General features: G+C 45.0%; 1 protein-coding gene across 1 annotated transcript in view; it reads left to right on the plus strand.

The window, feature by feature from the left end:
- The first annotated feature begins 430 nt into the window (after nucleotides 1–430).
- Nucleotides 431–15,096, plus strand: part of TMEM38B (transmembrane protein 38B) — a 54,248-nt gene continuing 39,582 nt past the window's right edge. The window contains exon 1 of the mRNA XM_088472642.1: nucleotides 431–690. Within this exon, the coding sequence (XP_088328768.1) occupies nucleotides 582–690 (109 nt within the window). The 5' untranslated portion in view covers nucleotides 431–581. The remainder of the gene's footprint in view (nucleotides 691–15,096) is intronic.

The raw sequence follows: 15,096 nt of genomic DNA on the forward strand, positions 1-15,096 counted from the left end.
TATATAGCAATTAAAAAAAACTCTTAATAACTATTCATGGCTGCAAGAGGCAGTTACTGTAACAAATGGTAATAGAGTACAACATTAGCACCAGCTCCAGGAAAATATATCATGATTGTGACTGTACAACAGTAACGGAGCTGATCACTGACACATGACAGGATTACTCTCTATGGAGTATGTTAACAGTCAGTTCCCGGCCAGAGTCAGTACCTTTATATAGACCTCTGAGTCCTACTCAGTACAGTACTGTACACACACAGGCATTACAGTGTGTACACTAGCTCTCTCCTACAAGTCACACATTTGCAATAAAAAACCAGCTCAGTCTCAGCCAATCGAGTCTGTACTCTCACAGTGTGCTCCGGTTTGGCTTGATCAGAGCTTTGCATTGATTGGTTGCTGTGGATGTCAGTCAGTGGAAGGGGGCCGGCACTGAGTGCTGCAGGCCAGGGGAGCCGAGTATGAGACTGGGAGACTGGTGGGCGTGGGACTGGGAAGCTAGAGGCAGCCCCGGCTGTCAGAGTGAGAGAGTAGCCTCTTCGTCGGGTTGATCTCCGTAGCCGTTGTCGGCTATCAGCATGGAGCTGATCACTGAGGTCTCCGTACAGTTCGCCAGCTTGTCTATGTTTCCTGTATTCGATGGCGCTCACTACTTGGTATCTGTACTGTCAGCTAGAGAGCAGGAAGGTGAGCACAGAGCTGCTGCCAGCCGCATGTATATATAGTAGGGAGCTTTCCTGAGGGAACTGTGGGTGTATTTACTAATATTAGCTGTATATTGTTTGGGGTGAGTTACCAGATATAACTATTACAGATACAACAGCTTTGTACAGTGTAAATAAGCTTACTTATTTACAAGTCTTATAATCAGTTGACTATATACTCTTGTGGCTGACATGTAACCTCTCTACACTGTTGTATTACCTAGTCCACAGGTTCTCAAACTCGGTCCTCAGGACCCCATACAGTGCATGTTTTCCAGGTCTCCTCACAGAATTACAAGTAAACTAATTAGCTCCACCTGTGTAACTTTTAAAATGTGTCAGTGAGTAATGATTACACCTGTGCTCCTGTTGGGTGACCTGCAAAACATGAACTGTGTGGGGTCCTGAGGACCGAGTTTGAGAACCACTGACCTAGACCAACCAGTGGGTCCTACTACTTCTCTCTTTACAAAACTGCTTTAATACACAAACACATAAGTAAGGCAGCACCTCTGGGGATGTCGGGTACAAGTGTCTTTATCAGCATTTCGTTTCAAACCGTGTCTTTAAAATGAACTGAAATGGGTCAGAAAAGTTAATAAATAGCATACATTTTTTTTCACGTTTAGAAGTCTCCAGGAATACTGGTGTAACTCTTACATTTAAATTCCCATTTTTTTATGGAGTGCCAAACTTTGCGTGTGTATGTACGTATATATATATATATATATATATATATATATATATATATATATATATATATATATATATATATATATATATATATATATAGCAAAAAATAGGCGGCACTCAGAGACTTTAGTCTTTAAGCAAGTAGCCCCATATCAGGGGTATTTATTGTAATGTGCCGGTCTCCCGGCGTAGGGGTAATGACAGGCGTCTAGATTTTAGGCGCATGTCATTTAACCCTAGCTGGGATTGAGAAGTCGGGAAGCCGGCGGTCGGTATTGCGGCCGCTGGCATCCTAAACTTATACCGTTGCTATGGCTCTAATGAATTTATTTGTTCCCTTTGTAGCTGGAATTGGTACAAAAATGCAAATGATGGGACTCAAAACATAAATGTTCAGTTTTTTCTTATAAATATCCTCTAGATATATTACAGAAAAAAAAGTTGGTACAGTATTTAGTGTAGTCACATGTAAAATGCACATTTCTGACAGAAAATGTTATTCTTGTGCATTATCTCTTCCTTATTAATCCATTACATAATTTTCTGAATCAATAATACTAGTAGATACATGTTCACATAGAAAATGATGATTAAGAGTTGGCAAAATCTTGTACTTTTATCCTCGCATTAACATTGCTCTAGAAGGCAGTTCATGAAAGCATCTTAAAACTACACTAGGACATGCAGATGTGACCTCATACATCCAGCTTCAATATGCCAATTGGTTTTCGTCTGAAAATGCATCTTAGGGCCGTATTCAATTGCCCGGACTTTCGCATGGTGCACTTTCCGCCGTCGTCGCTGGTTTTGCCTTCGGAAAGGTATCACGCTCGTCCCCGCTTTGAAGGATGCGAAAACGCGTTCCAGTGAAACTCAAACAGGTGAAAAGTGCTGTCAGATTTGGGGAAATCAGCCTGACACCCCCCAAAAGATGCACTGACATGGAGGATCATTATGGTTACCCCTGAATAGCTCTGCTGAAGGTATTTGGGGTACTTAAATGCTCTCAATAGCTGCTAATTAGCGTCTTTGCACAAGTGGTGAAGAATAGCATTTGGCAGTTTTTTTGTCAAAAATAAGTAGTCCCAGTACATTTGGGGTACATGAAAATGGGTTATGGTTAAAATTGCTAAAGTTATGTTTTAAAAAACGCACCTTCAGCAAGCACCTGCTAACAATAAAAACACCTGGGGCATACTTGGGGGACCCCCTGGAGTCTATTTTGCTAGTTCTTAAGTTTGTCCCCCAACTTTGTTTTTTTATTGCCCCTAAAACGAAAGTACTTTTTTGGGGTGATCTAAAGTATTTTTTTTTACTTTTTTTATTTTTTATTTTTTTTAACGCAGTTTAACTTTGGGGGACTTTCCCAAGGCTCCAGGGGTGTTCCCGCAACTATGCACCCCAAACCCCCAACTCTGCACCTCTTTTGGCCTTCATTCAGGGGCGAATCTTTTCCATTGGTTACAAGGCGCAGACTTTTTGCACCTGCAAAAAGTCTTTGGAATTGAATACGGGGATAAGTTCTCGCCTGGCGAAATGACGTCACTGGTGAAGCTTTTTCGCCGGCAATTGAATACGGCCGTTAGTCGCAATCAGATGCAACAAACTGCTTCACAAGACTACACTGATTAATTTGATATGCGACACTTGTATATCTGTGTGTGTCTGAGTCTGTATACGAAGCACAGTGCAACGTGGCATGAAAAAACTTTGCGGCTACTGTATCGTACCACTTCGCATACAGACTCAGTCACACACAGATACAAGTGTCGCATATCAAATTAATCAGTGCAGTCTCTTAAATTTGTTTGTGACATCCATCTGTGAGTAAGACACATGTTTGGATAAAAAAGACGCAGCAGCGCTTTCTGAGTTGCACGGAACCTGGCGTGCTGAGAAGGGCTGTTTGGCGTGATTGCAGCAATAGTGTATGAGGATACATATGTAGAAAAAAATCATGTACTAAGGTGCACCATGGCGTTTGCATCCTGTAGCCGTGTTTCTCACACTCACTCTTTCTGGTTCTTTATTATAGAACAGGCTGAGCCAAGGGCAAAAAATGAGATGCATGCAGAAGCACTTGCTGCTCTGGCTAGGGGGAGGGGGACCAGAGTAAAAAATATGTATCTAGTTGGCTGTGCAGCTTTACACTTTCCTGCAGTAGTGTCCTGTGTACATAGATGAACATTCCTATAGTAGGTTATAGTCCTATAATTGTATTTTACAAAGTGTCATTGATTGTGCATGTTGCAGGCTTTATAGGAGTTAATGCAAAGTGAATGTTGGTGAAAGGTCTATGCACTTATATTGTTTTTTTTATTTTGAAATGTTCCATGTCAGAGTGCGTTTATAATAGGCTTTGAGAACGTATGTTAAACACTTCAGAATAATATCCATGTACACAGTGCGTTATGGTTATCGACGAGAATGTTCTTATGTATAATATTGGGGCTCATCACACCTATCCGCTGAAGTAATGATATCGTTTAGAATGGTATAATTAGCTATAGCTATTTTTCTTTTTAGCCCTCTATCTTTTTATATGGGACACTGAACAAAGCCCTTTACCCCTATTTCTTATCAACAAATTTTCATGGTACTAGTAAGTAGATCATTGGTACACTTTCATAAGGTAGTCGTTGATCTGATCTTTTTCATTAACTACTGTCAGTTCATGAAGAGAAATATTTTAATTGTATATAAAAAGAAAAATCCCCTGATATGAAAGAAAAATAACTGTATTCCTGTGTGAATCATCTGTACAGTGGAATCTGTTAAAGCTTGGTGTATAGGTCATAAATTACTAACTGGATATTGTTAATCTGTGACTTTTGGGGGAGGGTTGTATTTCATTGAATGTTTTAGTAAATCCGTAGCCAATGGTAGTGGGAAATTTGCGCTCAAACAATCACTGATGCAACTGTTTAGTTGCATCAGTGGCATTTTATGTTAAACCAGAAAGAAAAAATCGTATAATTTTATATTTGATCCGATATTTCCTCATTATCTTTTGTACTGGTTCTGTTTTTCATTGGTACCAGTACCTTGATCAATATTATATTTTTCACAGTAACCTCAAATTTTCTGTGGTTTCATTTTCCCATCATAGCAGAATGTGTATGCTAAATACTGTATAATCCGGTCTTCCTTATGTGCAGGCTATGAGCATTCTCAGTTGCTTGTGTCGGCCACTTTTTTGCCTTCTCTGTGATATTTTTAGCTATTACCAGACCAGGCCATGCCACTAGTAACCTCATACCCATTACTGATTATGTCACACATGCCTTGCATTGTCCCACACTTCAGTGCTACTGTAATTTGTGGATTAGCACATCTCAAACAGTTTTTTTTTTTTTTATAAGCATAAATAACTTTTGTCAGCAGAAAATAATTTTTAATGAAACTAAATGGTTATCTCAGCAATTATATTTACTAGTGGGTGTGGTGTATGAGTTCGACATTCAGAATTTTGGCAGAATCTCAAAGTTGACATTCGCAATGTCGACAGTACTATATTACCATAACGCTAATCCTAACCATAGCCAAACCCTAACGCTCATATGTTAATAATGTTGACATGCATTGTTGACCTTTTGTTAGTGTCGACATGTTACCATTTTGACTCATTCAGCATTATTCTGAATGTCAACATAGTGACTACATACCATACTAGCAGAGACACGAGAACTATGCAAACTCCAAAAATAAAATATTTGTATAATCATCCATTCTATGTACATTATAAAAATACAACCATTTATTGGATAGAAAAAAAATGTAAATCCATCCCACTTTAGAAGTGAGTATCTTGTTCATATTATATTATACATTACATAGTATTTCTTTGCGTTTAGTAAAAACAGGCATTACAGCCTTTGTTATTGTATTATACATTACATAGTAGATCTCTGCTTGGTAAAACCAGGCATTACTGCCTTTGTTATTGTATTATACATTTCATAGTAGATCTTTTGCTTTGGTATAAACAGGCATTACTGTCTTTGTTATTGTAAAGTATAGGAAAAGTAATGTAATTTGAGGCAGCAATGCTAACTAGTGTTCACGCCAAGGCCTGAGGGTGCTAGGACATCTGGCGTCAAAACTGACATCGGCACGCGTGCGTTTTTGAAAAGGGGACATGTCCTGAAGACGAGCACCCCCTTTTTACCACTGCAGGGGGCTTGCCCAGCACTCGCCGAGATGCTGGGAAGCTCTAAAGCGCTCCCTGCAGAGTGAAAAGTTGCTACGTGCACCCAACGGTGACTGTTTCAACGTAACTTTTCCAACCTGCGAGATATTGCTGGAACTTGGTACCACTGGGCTCCTGATCATCAGAGCTACCTGTTGAGTGATTGCATTCTGCTCCATGGCTGCTCTTATCCCCTGGAGCACATCTCTGGCCATAGCCCACATGGCATCTGCCACCTTTCTGACTTAGCCTTTCTTGCTTAACCTCTGGACCATTAGCTACGGAGGCGGCTAGTGAATACCCCAATTCCTGGTTCCAAGTGGTTTACCATCGGCTGAGTAATGGTCTTGTGCAGTTTTGAGGGCTCTAAAAACCTTTCCATTGTGTTAGGAGCAAGCCGTTTTATGCACTCAATACTTTAAAGGGAGAAGTGCTGTCAAATAATTAGCCTTGTTGTATATGAGTTCAATAATAATGACCTTCATACTTGAATTTAAAACTAATATCAGTATTTATTGATAAAAATTGTTAATCAAGTTAAAACTCTTATTTTAAGTCACAGGTAAATTTAGTGATGATGCTGGTACCTCTGACCCTTAATCACTGCGGGGGTCAGCTGCTCCTTTAGAGATAACGTTCCGTATGATGTCCGCTTTTGGCGCATATCATACGTTCCCCAAGAGGACTGCTGTGCAGCCGTCAGTGAGAGTATATCAAGTGGATATGATGGTTACTTCTGACCCTAGTTCACTGCGGGGGGTCAGCTTCTCCTTCAGGGATAACGTTCCGTATCCGCTTTTGGCGCATATCATACGTTCCCCAAGGGGACTGCTGTGCAGCCATCAGTGAGGGTATATCAAGTGGATATGATGGTTACCTCTGTCCCTAGTACACTGCGGGGGGTCAGCTTCTCCTTCAGGGATAGCTCTCCGTATGATTTGTGCTCTTGGCACTTATCATATGTTCCCAAGGAGACTGCTGTGCAGCCATCAGTGAGGGATAGGTAAATTATAAGAGGTGAGTAGTATGCTTTAAGGGCGGCGTCCCACATGTACACTCACCAGAATCTTCTGATGGATCACGAATTGCTGTTTAATAAGGTGATCTTATTCTATCCAAGTGGTCCTTGGAGAAATGTATCACAAAATATCTCCTTGTATCAGTCCTCCTGTAAGCCAGAGTAAAGGGAACACTTCCAGCTTGTTCCAGTTGCAAAGTGTCTATGCTGTGCTGATAATTCAGTCCTATTGGTGTTAGTTGTAATGTGCAGTTTGTAGTCCTTGCACTAAAATCTTCCTGTGGCTTGCTTGTCCTTGGGGTACTTTCCACATTTTTAATCGCCTTTTTATTTGTTCAGGTTCTCTCACAGTATGTGGGAGTCTTATGTCTAAGTCCCCTGCTCTGCTCAGCTGTTATTGGCAGTCTGCGGTCATGTCCTCCAGCTTCCTGTCGTGGTCATGTACTGCCGCAGCGTTGTTGGTTTAGCGGAGATTCAGGGGCTATAATAGATTACAGCTGCGGTGAAGTCCTACTGCAGACCACACCGCCATCTGCCTGGGTATCGTGTTCGGGGCTCCGTCTGTGAGTAAGCAGCCGATCTCAGCTCATGGAGCCGGTGCGCGCTGTTACAACTCGTGCAGCTACTCCCGGGTTTGTCAGTTGTGGGTGGTGAGGGTTTCTCAATGCGTATCGTCCTCTGATTGGCCTTCCTTCGGTGTGTGTGTGTGTGGGGGGGGGGGGTTGTTCATGGGACTGCGGTCAGTCTACCTATATATGCTGAAGTCTGTATTCCTTTTGGTTAATAGGTGTAATTATATATACAGAGGCTCAGAATACCCAATTGTAATTATCATATGGGCAAGAGTGCCAGAAAAAGTGGGTAATACTAAATTCTAAACAAAATTCAGACCCATGGAAATCCGTTTTTTCCAAGTTGGAGTAAAGTACAAAATAAAAATGACATACCTCTGGATCAATGTAAAATAACACACTTCCTTCAGGTCAATGCGTCTCTGGTCTCTTGGGAGCCTTTATCAAGACTTCATGATAAAGGCTCCCAAGAGAGCTGAAACGCGTATTATCTTTTGATATACATACTTTTGAACTTTTATATTTTGGAAGTCTTTATGCATGAATAAATTTTTTTGGAATCACTTACTGGACTGGATCGATGTAGACTTGGAATAGAGATGAGATATAGTGCTTTTAAAGCAACATAGTGAAAGAAACTTTGATGTGTAAGAGTCACAACTTTGAAATTGTGAGTTCGGTACGCCGATTTATATATCTATAAGATTAAGGAAACCTTGATATGATTTCTTCTATTCACTTTGAAGTGTGTTAATGGTACGCAGCACCTTCTAGTTTCTGAACATACTTGGTGTCATGGACCGCCGTGACGACTTTTCCCAGATACGACAATCTGAGAGTCGCCGCAGTGACCTTATACCAATACCTCAGCGCGTGTGGTTATTAACTCCGGTATCTTCCACCAGCAGGAGACCAATTTAACGCTAAAGCGTAAGGCAAGCTTCTGCTCTCACTTGTACACACACATTATCAATATTTAAATATAGGTAACATGCCAAACATAAGGCGTTTGGGTCATAAAAACACAGATTCCAATAACTAAAATTAGTTTAGTTTAATTCAAGAAATATCTTCAAAGCTAATGTACAAATATGACAAGGGATATAAGGATGTCACAAACACAGTTAATCACAATTTCAAGTAAACCAAAGAAAATAATAAAATGGGAGAAAACAGACCATTCAGATCGCGACGGATAGAACAGCTTTGGGATGAGGCCTTCCCAATGACGAGTTCAGGTGCCCTGTGTCTTGTCGACAGCCTCAAGCAGAGAATCACCACTTCTGACAAGTGAGCCTGTATTTTATCTCTGTGTGCCCAGCTATTTCCCCCTCACCCCCCCTGGGGGGAGGGGCAGAATACTAACCCTCCCCGCAGAGAGTGGCTGTTTGGCTCACCCAATCTGTTTGTAGTTGTGGGACAGCAAACTGATGCCACTTATACAGTTCAAAGTAAGGTTCCTTTGAACAGACTGGGCGGAATTCAATTGATTCCTGCCCCCATCGCGCCCGACAGAGCTATTCAATTCTTGCTCTTGTCGGGCACGATCAGCTGACAGCGCTACATTTCAGCTCGCAGCCCCAGGGGGGTGAGAGCTGAAATGTGTGAAAAGTGACATGTTTGGGCGCCCAAACATCACTTTTCGCGATCGCGCCCAGCACTTTGGTCGGGTTTAGTTGCTCTACGCGGCTAAACCCGACCACTTTGGGTGCGATCAGCACGAAAATCTGGAACAATTGCATAGCGGCCCGTGATCTCCTGTCACTTTAGACGGGAAATGCGGGCCGCGAAAAAACAATTGAATTCCGCCCACAATGTACTATGTGTTCAATACTCACAACCACAGATTTTAACAGTTGACCAAGTTTTATGTTGCTGTGGGAAGGAAAGCCCTTCTAACATTCATCCCTGCTTCAAAGAACTACACCTAAGGGTTTTGACACCTTACATTAGACTTTAGCATGACTTTATACAGGTACACCTTCCTACAGAGAGACACTTATATATTGACATTATATTCTGTATCAGGCCCCACTTCTTTCAGAAAAAATTGTACAGATAGTCCATACCAAGTGTGATGAAAGACAAAGATACCTTTTATAGGAACCACACGGTGTCTCTCCTTGTGAGTAGGGTACGCTCCACTCTGAAAAAAGAACTTGTACTCAAAGTGTGGGGTTTTAATTTTCTACTTTATAAGAAAAAGTGGGATTTCCTGAGAGTGACGGCGCACATCATGCCAAGGGATACGATTGACAATTTGAACTTGGAGCGTACTAAAGGGCCTGATTCAGAGCCGCTCGCTATTTGCGAGTGCACGCTCTGAATCAGGGCGGGGAGTATTTTTTTTTTTTTTTGTCCTGTCCGCTCGCTAAGCTATGGGTGCCCACCCACAGCTAGTGCAAGTGGGCAGGAGATGGTTGCGATTATCGCGACCATCGGCATTGCGAGGAGACCCTAGGGTAGGGTCTCAGCATTCGCAATGCCGAGTGGACTTCCAGCTCTAATAGAGCTGGAAGTCCACTACTGACATCACGAGTGATGTCAGTAGGGACGCCCACAAATGGCAGGCGTTCCTTTGGGAGCGCCTCAGTTTGTTCAGCCACCCCCCCCCCCCCCCCACCCGTCTACAAAACAGGGCGAGCTGTCTATCAACATCGACAGCCACCCTGTTTTGCTGCGAGCTCCGGAGCTTGCGAGCGGGTCTGAATCAGGCCCTAAGAACGAAGCCCATGAAGAAATACCTCTTACTCAAGGGATGTATGTTCCATATGCTATAAGTATTTTTATGTAGCGCCTGTTTGTGTATTTTCTTTTCATTTTTAAGTTTCTATTTCACATGTATGGATGTAGTGATCTCCATTGAGAATTAGGAGATCCTTTTTGGGCTGCTTTTGCGCATACAGTTTGAAATCCATACATCTTGCTTTTGTGTAGGATATCACTGTTGTCTATGCTACACTAGTCTCATGATATAGTTCTTCTCCTTTAAAAATAGTATGCAAATATTACCCATCACTGGTATAAAATATCACATATTAAGTTTCTTCAGTTATCTGCCATATCATATTAAGCCATCTTCCATTTCCTACTTTTATTCGCAGTATTAAAATCTATTCATCATGTAGGTATTTTAGTCCTCATGCAAGTGATAGGTGTGCTTAGTTGGAGATCGTGATAACTAAAGTGGCTGAACTTTGCTTGTGTAGCAATGTTTAGTATCATGTTTCATTCTTTTGATGGTTAGCGTGTATCCTTCCCAGGCACTACTGTTGCAAATGGCCTGCATAAATAGGCGTGTTAAATTTGATCTTCTTCCTTGATTTTGCTCACTCCCACTGCCATGCAATTTAGAGGAAAGATACGCTGCTAAAAGGATAATGCAGCAGACCTCATTGACACCTTGCCAAAATTATCCAAGTGAGGGTCTCCAGAATTATGCAAGTAAAATAGTGTTTCCTGTCTGGATAGGAATAAACGGATGGATGTAGCTCTAGTTTCAAGGCCAAGAGGAAAAGAGAGGGCCTGTCTGGAGATTACCCCACCAAAGGCAAAGTAAGCAGAAAATTCCTTGTTATTTTAATCGTAGCCTTTTGTAGGTCTACATAATATTTGAAGCAACTTTATACATTTCTTGTCAAAACACATACACACCATACAATCATCGGGCCGTTGATCCAATATCGAGAGCACGGCCGTTGGATTGTATAGGTGTGTACGCTGTCCTGATGCAAGAGCATTGGCCCATAAACAGTTTTTTTTTCACTCCTGCAGCGTTCGGGATCAGGAGTTCGCATCTTAGGCACTGTTTAATATTTATCGGTTTGACCGCCCAATCCCATAAAGCCCGTACACACTGTGCTGTATCTGAAGAGAAATCTAAATCAAATCAATATTTGGTGTGACCACCCTTTGCCTTCAAAACAGCATCAATTCTTCTAGGTACACTTGCACAGTTTTTGAAGGAAATTGGCAGGGAGGTTGTTCCAAACATCTTGGATAACAAGCCACAGATCTTCTGTGGATGTAGGCTTACTCAAATCCTTTTATCTCTTCATGTAATCCCAAACAAACTTGATGATGATGAGATCAGGGCTCTGTGGGGACCATATCATCACTTCCAGGACTCCTTGTTCTTCTTCACGCTGAAGATAGTTCTTAATGACATTGGCCGTATGTTTGGGGTGGTTATTCTGCTGCAGAATAAATTTGGAGCAAATCAGACGCCTCCCTGATGGTATTGCATGATGGATAAGTACCTGCCTGTATTTGTCAGCATTGAGGACACCATTAATCCTGACCAAATCCCCACCTCTATTTATTGAAATGCAGCCACAAAAATTGCAAAGAACCTCCACCATCAGGGTTGGACTGGCACATAGTGGTACAGGGGAAATCCCTAGTAGGTCCCACTGCCTGTGGGCCCACCCTCTCCTCTAGGTGTCAGGTTCCAGACCTCAAATTATAGATTGTTACTCTATTAGACAGTTACCTCCTGGAGCAGGACCACTGATCAGCTTGGGGGCTTTGTTCCCTTCTATAGAAATTACACCAAGCTTTGTCTAATGGTGGAGCAGGACCACTGATCAGCATGGGGGCTTGGTTCCCTTCTATAGAAACTACACCAAGATTTATCCACTGGTGGGTGACCAAAACACTTAAGCATGGGCCCCGGTGGGCCTTTCATGTCCCAGCTCGACACTGTCCACCATGCTTCACTGTTGCCTGCAGACGCTCATTAATGTACCGCTCTCCATCCCTTCGGCGAACAAACTGCCTTCTGTTACAGCCAAATATTTAAACTTTTGACTCTTCAGTTCAAAGCACCTACTGCCATATTTCTGCACCCCAGTTCCTATGTTTTTGTGGATAGTTTAGTCGCTTGCACAAAGAAACTATTAACACTTCTATTTCTACTTCAGGGTCCATAGGGTATCCACAGGATACCTTGGGGTATAGGTGTGACGTCAGTCGCAGGGCACCAAAGAGTTAAGCTTTTAGCCTCCCAGGATGCACTAGGTCCCCCTCCTATACCCCGCCCCCGGGCCAAGGCACCTCAGTTTAGTTTGGTGCCCGGCCGGAGTCGGGTGCACCTGTTGGAGTGGGGGCTAGAAGAGCCCCTGAAGCTTTTTCTTCATGCAGCTGTGGCTGCACATCTGGATGAACAGCATGGACAGTCAGTCCTGACGTCCATGCTGTCTTCCCTACACCCCGCCGGTACCAGAACGCCGGTACTGATCCGGGGATGCTGGTGGGCGTCTGGGGTCACAGCTAGCGGTGACCCCAGATGTTCCGGACCATGGCCGGATTCAAGGGGGACAGAGGTAAGCAGCGGGGTTCCGCGGTGGGTCCCCGCTGATCACATGGTCCTAAGTCCCCAGGCAGGGGGCTCCCTGGGGACTGGCTGCAGCGTGGAGCCAGGCGACCAACCTGCGCTTCCACTACCCCCTGGGACAGCGGACCGCAGCAGAGCGGTAGCGCTGCAGCGTCCCAGGGGTTAAATGCATGCCAGGGGAGCGCGCCTTCCCTGTCTCACAGCCGGCGCCTCCCCCGCTGCACACAGCCCTCTCTGCACTGTGCTGACTGGTCCTGTGTCAGCGCTCCTCCCCCAGGCCAGCTTCTCTCTGCTCCTCGGCGGCCATCTTCTCTGCAACGCATGGTGAACGCTGCTGGAAGTCTGGAAGGAAGCATCGTGGTCTGGGTCCCCCCGCATACCTCTCCTCCGCTGTGGCTCAGGTCTGTGTATGCAGCGCTGTGTCCTACCAGGCCCTGTGTCTGTGTAGTTGAGTGATCAGCGCTGTTAGTGCAGGAATTGTTATTTCTCTGCATTGTATGTGACTGTGCTAGCGCTGCCTGTAACTTTTCTTCTCTAAACTGTCAGCTTTATTACTGTCCCTGTTCTTTCTGCTAAAGCCCTTGCGGTGCGGTGCTGCAGGGTGGTCTCTCGCCTATTTAATACTTAATTGGTGAGAGAGGTCACATACGTGGTGCCATCATGTCTGAAAGTGATTTTCCCCTCCGGCTACAGTGTACCACGTGCAAAGTACCGTTAGCGGAGGGGGAGGGTAGCGCGGAGGGCCTTTGCCGGCAGTGTTTGTCCATGGCGCGGCCTATTACGGTTACAGCACCGGTACAGGAGCCGCCCTGGGCTTGTTTCGCTCAGGCGTTAACAGCTTTAGTGGGCCAGTTAGCTCCGCAGCCCGCGTTTACTCCGATGGGTTTGTCCCAGCAGTCTGTGGTGTCGTCACCCATGCAGGGGTTCCCACGACAATTGGTGGTACCCCACAGTCTCCCTATTTCCCCGCTCCCGGGTTCTCAGGAGCCAGCGTGGGTTAACTCCCTGACGAGTTCTGTACAGCACTTGTCGGATGTGTTGCAAGGGGAGTCTGTGATGCGGCCTCATAAAAGGCCGGTGGCGTCTCTGTCCGCTCCTTATGAGGATGACGAAGGGACGTCTGATGATGGGGAGATTCTGGATCCTTACGATCAGGAACCTTTCCATACTAAGGACGCTGATGCTAAGTCCAAAGTATATATTCCTGGACTTATTCGGGCGGTCCGCACAGCCTTGGTGATTGAGGACGAAGTTCCCCCAGCGGCTAAATCTAAGTATGCCTTTTTCAAAGATGTGAAGGGCGATGCCACAGTCTTTCCTCTTTCGGGTCAGTTGGTGGACCATTTAGAGGAGGCGTGGAAACAACCTGGCAAAAGATACCAGCCGCAGAGACGCCTGGCGGTGGCTTATCCGTTCGCGGATAATTATTTTGCTAAGTGTGAATCCCCTCCACAGGTGGATTCTCACGTGACCCGTCTTGTCCGTAGTGCCACATTGCCGATGCCATCCATGTCCTCCCTTAAGGATGCTACGGACCGCAAGGTAGAAATCTGCCTGAAGTCTGCTTATTCCCTTGCAGGGGGGGCAGCACGGCCGGCTATGGCCATTTGCTGGGTTGCCAGAGCGATGGAGCGCTGGGCGGATTCATTAGAGGCTTCTTTTGAATCCGACTGTCCGGCCGAACAGGCGGAGTTGATTGGCAATCTCCGTGATTCGGCCACCTACATCAACGAGGCGGCTCTAGACATTAGTACTCTGGTGTCTAGAATTTCTTCAGCAGCGGTAGCTGCTCGTCGCACCTTGTGGCTGCGATCCTGGAAGGCGGACGCAGATCCAAGAAAGGTCTGGAAGCGTTGCCGTTTACCGGAGAAGTTCTCTTCGGTCCGGATCTGGATAAGATTGTGGCCACGCTGGCGGCAGCCAAATCTGCTTGTCTCCCGTCGGCCGCTGCTCCTTCTGGTTCTGGACCATCGTCCTTTCGGTCATCTAGGGCCCAGGGCAGGCCCAAACCACAGTCGTTTCCTCGACAGGCTGGCCCTAAGAAATCGGTCAAGCCCCGGAAACAGGCATGGAGTACCAGACGTCCGGCCCCCAAGCCAGATGACAAGCCTGCGGCCTGACGGTCCGGGTCTCCCCTTGGGGGATCCCAGGGTGGGAGGCCGCCTGCTGCAGTTCTCCCGGTGTTGGTCGTTCACTACGACAGACACTTGGGTTCTGGAGGTGGTCTCTCACGGGTACGCCCTCTCCTTCCGGCACAGACCCCCGGCTCGATTCTTCACCACGGGTCTACCATCAGACCGGAACAAGGCTACGGAGCTGCGGAAGGTATTGCACACTATGCTCCAGGCTGGAGTTATAGTGCCTGTTCCATTCTCCCAGAGGGGCCAGGGTTTCTATTCAAATCTTTTTTTGGTACAGAAACCCAATGGGTCATATCGTCCGATTCTCAACCTCAAAGCACTCAACAAGTCTTTGCGGGTCCCGAAGTTTCGGATGGAGACCCTACGGTCCATCATTCTGGCGCTGGAACCTGGGGACTACATGGTGTCATTGAACTTACAGGACGCTATGGCGGTCATGGC

The sequence above is a fragment of the Taudactylus pleione genome, unplaced genomic scaffold, assembly GCF_031769625.1.
Source record: "Taudactylus pleione unplaced genomic scaffold, aTauple2 ptg000127l, whole genome shotgun sequence".
Taxonomy (NCBI): Eukaryota; Metazoa; Chordata; class Amphibia; order Anura; family Myobatrachidae; genus Taudactylus; species Taudactylus pleione.